At 39.8% G+C, this 11,710-nt stretch overlaps 2 protein-coding genes across 6 annotated transcripts; both read right to left on the minus strand.

The window, feature by feature from the left end:
- Nucleotides 1–4,746: 4,746 nt before the first annotated feature.
- Nucleotides 4,747–7,872, minus strand: LOC148036883 (uncharacterized). 5 transcript variants are annotated; one of them, XM_087675802.1, is made up of 12 exons: nt 7,755–7,872; nt 7,459–7,574; nt 7,036–7,205; nt 6,831–6,914; nt 6,508–6,597; nt 6,345–6,387; nt 6,165–6,271; nt 5,838–5,933; nt 5,518–5,628; nt 5,328–5,416; nt 5,121–5,190; nt 4,747–5,000 (listed from the first exon to the last, which is right to left on the minus strand). In XM_087675802.1, exons 2-12 carry the CDS (start codon nt 7,550–7,552, stop codon nt 4,914–4,916), a joined length of 1,041 nt encoding a protein of 346 aa, XP_087531928.1. In that variant the 5' UTR covers nt 7,553–7,574; nt 7,755–7,872; the 3' UTR covers nt 4,747–4,913. The 5 variants fall into 5 exon arrangements, with proteins under 5 accessions (XP_087531928.1, XP_087531930.1, XP_087531929.1 ...); XM_087675804.1 differs by lacking the exon at nt 7,755–7,872 and having other exon boundaries at nt 6,508–6,573; nt 7,459–7,709; XM_087675803.1 differs by lacking the exon at nt 7,755–7,872 and having other exon boundaries at nt 5,533–5,628; nt 7,459–7,709.
- A 1,060-nt stretch (nt 7,873–8,932) lies between these two features.
- On the minus strand, nt 8,933–10,675 carry LOC148036884 (uncharacterized). Its single transcript, XM_087677046.1, has 2 exons — nt 10,385–10,675; nt 8,933–9,127 (listed from the first exon to the last, which is right to left on the minus strand). Exons 1-2 carry the CDS (start codon nt 10,673–10,675, stop codon nt 8,933–8,935), a joined length of 486 nt encoding a protein of 161 aa, XP_087533172.1.
- Between the last annotated feature and the right edge of the window lie 1,035 nt (nt 10,676–11,710).

Here is an 11,710-nt window from a genome sequence, read left to right on the forward strand (position 1 = left end):
CGTGACATTAACCTCTTTTATCTTCACACTAGACTTGGCAGGTACTATACTACGCTCAGAAGACATTTCCTGCACTTTATCTTTTCCATTTTCCTTGCGCTTATCATCACGCATTTTATGGCACTGCGACCTAATATGTCCTGCTTTCCCACAATAATGACAGGTAAGATCAGACTTCCGTCCACGGGACTTACTGGGACCACGTGATTTGGACTTGGACTTTTGAGAGTCCCTACCCTTATGATCATTATCATGCATGCCATCTCTACCACCTCTAACTGTCAATGCATGTGAAGAGCGGAAAGCATAATTGTTTCTCCTGTTGATTTCCTCAGTCAATAAAACACTCTCAACATCTTTGATTTTCAGCCCATCAAGCTTGTTCGTACATATAGTAGTACGGAATACATCCCATGATTCATGAAGGGTGCCAAGCAGAAATAACGGATGTAAGTTATCATTGAACTTAATACCCTGTGACAACAGATTCTTCATGATAGCATGAAACTGACTGAAATGAGATGATAGAGATAACCCCTCCTTCATGCGAAGATCCATTAACTGCTTCAATCAATACATCTGTGACACAGGACTCTGCTGTGCATAGAGCTCCTAAATCTTCTCCCATAAATCCATGCACTCTGATTCTCATCTTCAACAACATTATGATGGACTTCTTCTAAGAGTAACAAAATAATGATAGAATTGCATAGCTCATCAACTTCCATCAAAACATCATTATCCATATCCTCAGGTTTGACACCTTTGAAATGCAAGGGTTTAATCTGCAACTTCTGCACCAAAACCTGCCATATTTGGGACTTCCAATATCCATAGTTGATATCATCCAACTTGGCAATGTTAAATAGAGCTGTGTCTTTCAGATGACTAGCCATACTGTCCCAAAGCAATGCAAAAAGAAAAAATTGCAAGTTGTTGTAATTAGCAGAAAATGCACTAAAACCACTGCTAAAATTGGCTAAAAGTGTGGATTTTACCAAGAGAAACACATGTCCACCAAATATGACCAAGATAACATCAAATAGTAGGCATTACTCTCAGAGAAGTGCTCAAAATCGGTAAATATCAGCTTGCTGTAATAAATGACAGATTTCAATAAATGAGAGCTAACTATGCTAGAAATGGATCCCAAGTCAATCATATACTACTAAGACCATAACCAGCATCATGCAAGCATAACATAGACATATGACAGTCGATAAGCATGAATCCAACACCCGAACATGTCATGAAATATCTGCCAGTAAGTAGGCACAACCCCCAGTCAACGGAGCAAAGTGTGCCTGCCACTACCAAGACTTGACACAAGTAGGTGTCAGCTCACAATGAAAGGGACCCAAGTCAAAGATTCAACTCATAAGCATCGAAAGGAACCAAGACATATGAACCATGCATCATCCCAAAGGGTAAGAACTCCCAAATAGTCTCAAAATCTCACATAGCATAGACGGCCTACTCAATGTTTGTCAAGCATCCAAAGACGCTCCCACTCGCACAAAGGTCATAAATATCAAGCAACAAAGCTTGAACAAAGTATGTACAAGCACCAGTGACAAGTGTCCAAGATCAAGCATCAATGAGACATCCCGGACATGGAGGCAATGTGACATCCATATATAGCATCCATAGACATCAAGTATATCCCAAAACAAACTCTGGCAAGCCAATAAATCTCCAAAATATGCCCTAGACAATCGAATATCAAGCCCAAGTAAAGCTCCAATAGCATCCAAGCTCAAATAATGTAACTGACATAGGTAGATAGCATGAGCATAAGTGCATGTACAAAGCGATCAAGCATAGACCGATAAGTGCCAAGATACATCCAAGATAAATATCCAAATGCTATGGAAAGCGGAGCTCAAGCTTAACCAATGATTAAGAAACAATGTTGAACTCTTTTCCAATCCCTGATGGTCAATACATCAATGTATATCTCCAAGACATGACTCAAAAAGAATAGGCATAAGCATACGAGTAGAATAGCTTCAGTCCAACTGTTTACAGCAGACATTCACTGCTCCAGACTGAGTATTTCAAGTCTCAAATCAGTACCAAAATGATGGCAATTCATTAATATAATATCTCCATACATGTAGACATCATCCGAACATCAATATGCATCAAGTGATCAATCCCGATAAGCATAGACTTCAAGAGATAAAGTAATATCCTATTTTGATCAAATGTAGGACTGTTCAAAACAGTCCATGGCTGAGCTAAATCCGCTCCAAATGTATCTCACATAAGAGACATAACGTCCACAAGTGATCCGATATCAAGACATCAATAGAAGCATCACATAAGCCGTATGTATACAAATACATGTTGTCTCAGACCTGAAATCTGTTGCAAAATATTTTGTCATCACAATTTGACAAATCCGACATTACCATCGCACTTGAAGCGTACCAAAACCCCAATTTAGACTCTTACCTTGTCGAATCGGGTTTCAAATACCCGAGATATGACAAAAAGAGCAATTTTTAAGCTATTTTTACAAACAGGCGCAAATAAAACATGAGCATGCTGCTGTACTTAAGGGGCCAAATCAGGGTGGGTAGGGGATAAGCAAAAGCCCAATGAAGGCCTATAATAGGCCTACATAAGCCTAGAACAAGTCCAAGCAAGAGGTGAAGAGAACAAGCTTCAAGGATGGAAGCTATGGCTGCCTCTTCATGAAACCATGTTGTTCATATAAAAGAATGACTGAGAACTGAGTGAGAAGCAAGCTCTCATACCTTGTGTAGATACCGAGGAAGACCGAGAAGCGCTCACGAAGGACTTGCTCTGATACCAATTGAAAGGTTAGAATGATCGAAGCTTGCACGCGATAGCTATGGTGGAAACGTAAAAGTAAGAAATAGAGACAAGAAATGGGAACTCCAACATCCACAATGTGTGGCCGAGCCTTCCTTTATTCAAACTGTCACTAAAAGAATAAAGAATAAGTGACTGTGACGGACGTCCGCCACCTGCAGTGTGCAATGGCAGGTATTGTCAGTGTAGTAATACACAAACGGCTAGACGGAGACACCTTTACCCCTAACACTCCCCTCCATTGCACTTAAGCATACGTCTCCTATTTCATGACATGATAAGAGTACAAGCACACTAGGCTAATCGTCTTTATCATTTAGCAATGGAATAGAAGATTTCATCAAAGTACATCATTGAATTGCTAAAGCCCTTGGCTACCAATCTTACCTTAATAATAATGCAATGTATCTCATGGCAACACTTTAACTTATAAACCCATTTGCATGGATCGATGCTATAAAGGCTACACGTGAATATTGGTGGATAATCATGAGCAAGTAATCATGCACAATTGAGTTGATCAAAATTTGTGCAAGGCTCTTTTGAGCTTGATTGTGGATTTAACATGATTTGACTTGGACAAGGTTAAAAGACACTTCGAATATCCGAAAGTGCACCTTTCAATATTCACAGTACAAAGAATGCATGATTGTGCTAGGGACTAGGAGTATAACCGGATTCAAACTAATGAAGTGCAACTCAAGAAGCAACACTTTCTTTGACATAACAAAAGCAACAAGCTAAGTCTAAAGCTTACCACAAATGTTAGCATATGGATACATGATTTTCCAAAGCGTTGGACATTTGAAATAGCCAAAGGTTGTCATTTTTTCATGGTTTAACGAGGTTCAATTACATAATTATTTAAAAAGTTCAACCCATTTTGTCATGCATTTGAAGGATTTTGGACTATTTAAAGCCACTCTTGGCTCTCTATCAAGCTAACCATCAACATGAACACAGAGCTAGATGATGGAGTCACGGATGGAGACACCATGAACTATCAAGGCTAATCAAGGCTCATCATGTCAAATTGGCAATTTATCTTGAACGAGCAACAATCTGAAAATTCAAAGAACATGTGCTTATATAAGATCACATATGGACTAGAGTGTAGTGTGGATCCACTATTGGCAACCTTTAATATTAAACATATCCATAATATTGCTTTAATATTTATTAAAAGCATCAATTCCACCTTGGGTTCTCTTATGTTCCATGAGTTGTGCATTTACAAAACGAGTATCTAAGACCAAACTTGGTGGAGCAACCTTAGCCAAGACAATGTACCTCACATCTCGCAACAAACTTAGCCAAGACAATGCACATCACAGGTCATAAACAAGGGCCACCAAAACATCTAAATGAGCTCTACCATGAGCAAAGAGGACCACCAAAACATCTAAATGAGCTCTGCCGTGAGCAAAAAGCTTTTATTTTCTAGTTTTTATCTCCATCATAGAGCCGCTCATGTAGTGGTTGGGTGAGAGGTCCCTCCCCAATAGACAAGTCTTAAGCCCTTAGTCCCAAGCATAAAGATTTGGGAGTTTAGTGGTCCATGTATCTTTCGTTTCTGGATATAATCACCCAACCTTTCTCACCAAAAAGTTTATTAAATGGAAAGAGATACCATGTTCAGGGCCATATGCCTCATAATAATTAAAAAAGAAGCTTGCTTTCTATCCAATCATTCCCAAACCTTCGGTGGTCTTGGTTGTTTGTGAAGTCTTGCTTAGATGCATCATGTTTGGGGTCATATGCCTCATTATAATTACAAAAGAAGCTTGTTTTCTATCCAATCATCGCCAAACCTTCGGCAGTCTTGATTGTTTGTGAAGTGCATATGCATGTGCATGATGTTTTGCTTAAATGCATAATCATCTTAATAGTGGAAATCTGGTGAGATGAGAGAAATGCCTCATGTTAAACCTTCAGAGAATCCAAGTATTTACAAGTTTTCCTGCAAAGTAATCAAAGTTTCCAAAATTTGTCAATTTGGTTCAATGATGATTCTTGTGCCTTGGCCATTCCATCACAAGCTCTCTTACAGCATCAAACTGAAAGCATCCAGGTCAGTTGGGGCTGCAAGGCTGCAAGCTGTGTCTTTTTCCCAAAATTAGCAATAGTTGATGCCTTAGCTTGGCCAGGTTTGGAAACTCCTGCATAGTTAGTTCCACTAAATAGCTTTTTTCTTCTCAGAACAACATTATACTTTGCAATGCAACAGAGCATAAAGATTGAGTGTGAGGAAATGTGTAAGGGAAAATTCACTACTATACCACCATTAGTTGGCTAAAGGTATGGTTTTCAAGGGGTGATGGTAATTTGCCTGTCAGCATCTCCAGAGCTCTGAGAGTAGCAGAGAAAAAGCCTTCTTACAAAACCAAAAATCATAACTTTGATCATACTTGCTGGTTGAAACAGAGAGTTATTAAAGTTGTGGCCAGGATGGAGAATCCCAAGGGTAGCGACACTCTGCAAAGTACCTCGATCTCTGAGTAAGTAAAATGTAACAGCGCATCACATGCAAGAGAAGACGCGGTGAAAAATCCTCTTCAGCAGCAGTGGACATGACCTAGATGACAATAAGAGCAACACTGATGCCTTGTAAAAGGATAAAGCAAGGATTTTGATTCCTATCATTTGGTTGCAAACATATATTGATTGAGCAGTTACCAATTTCCCGCAGACCTCAGCTATGGGGTTCCAGTAAAGAAGTTCTGATTCGCAACCAAGAGGAATGCAATGATGATTTAGCAAGATGGACTCAATTATGTATATGGATATCTGCCAAACACCAAAAGAACCATGAACCATGGCTTTACCATATTAAGCCAGAGCCAGACATTCTATCACACATCTAGACTGATGCTTGGGGTCGAGCATAACAAAAGGTCAGCAAGATTACCACAAAACAGAATAATGGATAAGACACAACCAAGAGTTTTACTAAGATTCTTTCACTGCACAGAATCATGCAAGAATTTTTCATATACCACTTTGGAGAGCTCACTGCCAATCTGTACACCATGTGCACATACAGAGATTATATCATTCTGCAAGGCCCATATTGTACAATCCTCCTCTTGAGCCTGCACACATTTTGAAGTGATGCTCATCCCGTGTAGACTGGAGTCAGCCACAAAACCTTGAAGGATGCATGTTATTAGAGAGTTACCTGAATCAGCTTATTGAGTTCAGCTCACATGCAAAGCTAGAATGCTAGTGGAATATCACATGCTCTAAAATCGTGATTCTTACAACTAATGACCCAATTTAGCATCTCTAAAAATGCAACCAGGCAAAGGTTTTTGAGAGTGCACCTGACAAACGATTCCAATGACAGATAAAGCTACCATGCGAACTGTCTCATAAAAATCCCTTGTGTCGTCCGAGCAGATTAATGGTATCAAAGAGTTTGGCAAGAGAGCTGCAGCCAGAAAGCGGATGTGATGAAATTCATGGCCAGCACTGTAACATGCATTACAGCCTAGACATTCAACCTTTTACGAAGTCCTTGCGCGTCTCTTTATTTGCTGCAACACACTTCAATCACATAATGCTGTGTTAATGAGGCAGAAATATAGTTAGTCAGGTCTAGCCTCTTATAGATTGGTGTGGTTACAGGTGAAAGGTGTTATCTTCTTCAATCCACTGGACCAATACCTGGAAAACTGTCAGGAGATTAAGAAGCCTTTTTGATCCTCGCACATTCAGCTCTCCTGAAATTATCTGGGAGTATGCTAACATTAACTCCTGGTAAGAAAAGGTTCTAAACATTAGAAATGTACATTCTGATCTGTTTCACCACAACCCTCTTGTTCTTCAAGTACAAACAAAGAATGAAAGTCAAAACTACTTTTCTTGTCTAGAAATTGCCACACCATTTGAGGTGCACTTTATGTCATAAGATCGTCACATGAAATCGTACAAATAGGCTTTGCAATAGACAAAAGAGCGTGACTTGGAGAAGAGTCACCTATCTATACCTGAATCAGAATAGCCATTGTACCAAACGAGTGAAATATGCAGAAGGCAACTTCATAGTAACGATCAAGTTTGTCTTCTAACTTCTGCAAGCGGTTAAAGAGAGAATGGTTTACTGGCGAAACTTTGGAAATTGAATGCTGCTCACTCGTTTTACATGAAATGGTCGAGCTTATATCAAAAAGCAGGTGCTCTGAGGATCCATACCTGCATCAGATAACTACTTAACGCACGTAATGCATTTTCTCTGTAATCTGTATCCCGAAGCTCCACTAAGACTTGGGCCACAGACATCGGCCTCGTCATCCATTTAACCTTGTGCTTCTTGCGAGGCTTCTGCTTCCTTATTTCTTCAAGTTCCGCACCATGGTTACAAGCTGACACAAGCACAGCGTAAGGAGTCCAAAGAAATTTGTGCAGGCATAATCCAGCCATGCTTTCAGAATTCTATTGGTACTTGTGTTTCAAAGCATTCACAATCTTGATGCTCCCTCATAATGAAAATGCAAACAAGACATGGACAGCATAATACGACGCCAGAACCAGGAAAGAGACCATGGGAGTGGAAATGTGAGTCCGTGGCGGAGGTGAACAGGAGGATCAATTTGTCGCCGTTACAAATGTCGTTACCTGCAGAATCGTTCTCCTGAGAGACATGGAAAAGCACCTTCGCTCGGTCCTCCGCAGTCCAGCCAAGTAAGAAGAATATCGTTTGCTCCTCCATCTCCGCTCCTCAATTTAGAAACCTGCAAAATACCGTCTGAACGTGAGAAGAGTTGAAACTTGCCGCTTCTTCCTGTATTACTCATAGGGACACGCATGCCGAGAAAAAGGTCTAACTCGTCATTTCAATCGAGTTATTTCAATAACCCTGTAAAGCCTCGTCCAAAGCTCTCACTCAATATTTGCCATATAAATGGGCGTACCTAATTTCAAATGAATCCGTGCTAGATTCTTCTCATGTTTGCACTGGTGGTAGCGTGGTGTTTCACAAAAATGTTGCGCACCAACTGGCCACCTTGATTGATTGATTGCCTACAGGCCTAGCCCACACCCATGCTACATGGAGCCCTCATAGGAGCATCCCTGTATGAAAATCCATCACAGATCAAGTTACTCAAAAATATATTTGGATCTCTTTGCATGCCCATATGGAGTCTCTCTCTTTCTCTATATCAGCGTTCCGTGCACTTCGCACGTGCGGAACGCTAGGCTGCAAAGTTGTGCTATCCAACGGTAACTTCGCGCAATAATTTATTTCTCCTCTTTCTCCCTCGTACTACCCCTCTCCATTTCCAAGATGTTTAATTTCTCTCTCTCTCTCTCTCTCTCTCTCTCCAAACTTAAAACTAAAAGTAGTTTATAAAATTTGTAACACAGAATGCCAGACACAAAAACAATATCTTCCATGCACCATACTTACAAACTTTTCTCTCGACGTCAATGTAAGAAATCACATGCTTGCTTTGTACGATACTTAGAGACAACAACGTTATACTGAAACCGGTCATAATTGAGACAAAGACCAAGCACCACAAAAAGAATTTCTATAAGAGACCTAGTCAAAATGAAGCCACGAAGGCCAAGTATAAGAGACCTTCCATTAGCAAGCCACAAAGGCCAAGTATAAGGCACCCGAGTGTTTCCAAGCACCACAGGCAAATGGCCAATGGCAACAAAAAAAGACAATGTCTCCAAGATGCCTAATAGAAAAAAAGCTTCCTCTTCTTTGACGAATCATTAACAAAATCTTCCTCCTTGAGCCAAACATGCGAAGGTGAAGCAGGGAATGATCCCACAATTTCCATTGGTAATCGCATGGACGATGAAATAGTCCTACCTCTCTCTTTACCACCTACATTGGAACAAAAATCATAATATAAGTACGTGGAACAAGTAACAAATACCATTTCATCCCAACAATAATAATATATAGTCGAACATTTGTGAACCATTCAGTAGGTACTAACAAATGTTGATGTAACGTCACAAAACAACCCAAATCCTTGAACCCATACTTAAACCAATGCCTCGGTATCTTATTAGTATGAGAGTATTGAAATCTCTTCTTATGGTCAACCTCGTACATATGCACCCGAAAACATTATGTGTATCCATAATGTACAACTTTAATAAAAACTGGGAGCTTGATGTCAATATTAACATCATTATATAAACGCTCGATGACCCTTGCAATTGTTCTTCTTATGATATCATCACTCGTTACTGCTTGCAATGTGCACTGTAGCTCCTTTTGATAGTCAGAAGCTGGGTAATAATGCCACTCTAGGATAGGCATCTACAAAAGTTAAATAATATAAAAAATAATTTACTTCCAAGAGAGTGAGTATATGCCAACCAAACAGGGCACAAAGAGCAATTCACATATATGCAAAACTAGTGTCCCTACATGGTCGTCAATAACTACATCTCCGCAAAGAAAGCAATGCACATTACTACACCTTTCGAAAAACATCCTTGTGTACAATATTCATGGTCATATCCCCATCATTTTCACCCAATAGAACTTTCATACCATGCGAAGATTTTACCCTTGAAAATGCAATATACAGTTGGCCATGTGTAAATACTGGTGCCTTAAGATAAAGCACAACAATGGACATAGTCTGTCCCTATGACTTGTTGATTGTCATAGCAAATGCCAACCAAATAGAAAACTACCTCCGTTTCATAGTAAATGGCAATTGTGTAGCATTGGAAATAAAAGTAATCCAGGGAATAAAAACTCGTTTGCCCACATTTGCCCATGTTATTATCTCAGCATCTATTACTTTCATATTGAAAGCTCTACGTATCAACCATGTACCATTACACATACCCCTTCCTGGGTTTAGGTTTCTAAGAAGAATGATAGGTGCATTTATCTTCAGCAACAATAAATGAGGAGGAAATCCACCTCCAAGGTCTAATGTATTTAAATACTCAATAGAGTACAAAAATGAGTCATTAGTCTCTGCAATCGAATCTGCACTATAATACTACATGACCACCCTTGGCATCAATTGTAATGCATGATCATTCAAAGTAGCCACCTCTATATTCTGCGAGGCAAGTATAGCCCTCTCACTAAAATACGATGTGTAGTCACCCATATTGGACACGTCACTGTAGACACTACCAATCAAGGCTTCGATAGACTGCCTTTTCAACACCATGCTAGGTGGAACACACAACTTATCACAACTTTCGATAATACCCACTCCATCCCCTATTCCTTGAATCCAAAAAATGAACCCATTGTCCACTACACGAATAGTTGTTGACACTCGCATATTCCTAGATAGCCTTAGCACCCTTATGTAATGCCACAAATCAGAGTAGCACAATGCAACATTAACAATATCCTCACATGTTCCCTTTACCACAACTGGCAAGTCTTACCTAAAATCCCCTTTAAACAAAACTACTTTTCCACCAAATGGCTTATCACAACTCATAACATCTCTTAGAGTTCTATCAACCGCTTCAAAGGTATATTGATGGATCAAAGGAGCCTCATCCCACAAAATAAGGCTTGACTGTCTCAATAACTAACCAAGGTGACTTTGAACAATGAGGTGGATAGATTATTTAATTCTACTGGGATTTTAAACCGTGAGTGAGTTGTACGACCACCTGGTAAAAGCAAGGCAGCAATGCCACATGATGTTGTTGCAAGTGCTATACGGTCACCACTGTGCACCTTCGCAAGTAAACATTTATACAGGAAAGTCTTCCCAGACTCACCAGGACCATCCAAAAAGAATATATCCCTAGTATTTGTGTCAACAGCATCCATAACTACACTAAAGGCAATTCTTTGTCCCTCATTCAACATTCCCTCCATGGATTCAGAAACCCTACATTGTTCCAATGTGTTGTATGCATATTCATCTTGCAAAAGAGGGTTAGCATGTAGTTGTGAGTTTGGTTGATGAGGTTCAGGCAACCAATCAAAATCAGAGAGTCTTCGCCCTACATGGTGCAAAAGGTCTTGCATATGTAACAAAGCCATGTTAGATTCCTCATGTTGTAGAACACCAAGAGAGGCATTGTCAGAGGGGTTTTTGTCGAAAGGTCGAATCCACCGGGGATCAGAAGTAGAAGAAAGTAGAGATAGGAGATGGAAGAGAAGATAGAGAATATCCAAGTGGTAAACACGATAAAAACAAATCACAATTAATTGAATCAATATGTATTGAAAGAACCTAGAATCTTTGCACTACTCAAAAGCAATCTCCAGGCATTAGTTCTCCCGGAGCTCCTTCATAGACCAAAAACGTGGATCAAAAAAATCAGCTCTTTCTCTGCTGCCCGGAACCCAAATCTGATGGCTTCGTTGGCTCTAAAAGGGGGGGTAAAACCCCAAGACACCTGATCACGGATCTCCCAGATCACTCCTTCTTCTTCTTTCAGTTCAATCTACAGTTTTCAGCGTGTTTTTACAGCGATTGCAATGAGTGCGATTTCGTCAATCTGTCTTTTTTATGGAAAATCTCCTAATTGGCTGAAAAAGTAACTAGCTTTTTGCATGGTATCCTAATCTAGAAGCTTTTTCTAACTTTTTCAAATTTTTACAATAAATAATATCAAAAATAGACTAAAATTGTCCAAAAATCTAGTATTTTCGGATAATCTATGCAACTCACACTAGTACTAATGGCTCAGATCACATTGACTCTCTAGATCAATAGAGAAGTCGGATGATGATGCATTCTATACTTTTTCACACTGTGCCCTCATAACATCATGACATCCATCCCCTCTAAACCTGCACATCCTCCGGTATGTGCCAAAATCCTAGTTGTCACCAGATTCTGAGTCCTCCTCATCCTTTGCAACCATATCCTTTACTTCTTCATCTTCCATATCTTCTTGGCTA

The sequence above is a fragment of the Lygodium microphyllum genome, chromosome 4, assembly GCF_053477565.2.
Source record: "Lygodium microphyllum isolate KBCC chromosome 4, Lygodium_microphyllum_v1.1.10, whole genome shotgun sequence".
Lineage (NCBI taxonomy): Eukaryota > Viridiplantae > Streptophyta > Polypodiopsida > Schizaeales > Lygodiaceae > Lygodium > Lygodium microphyllum.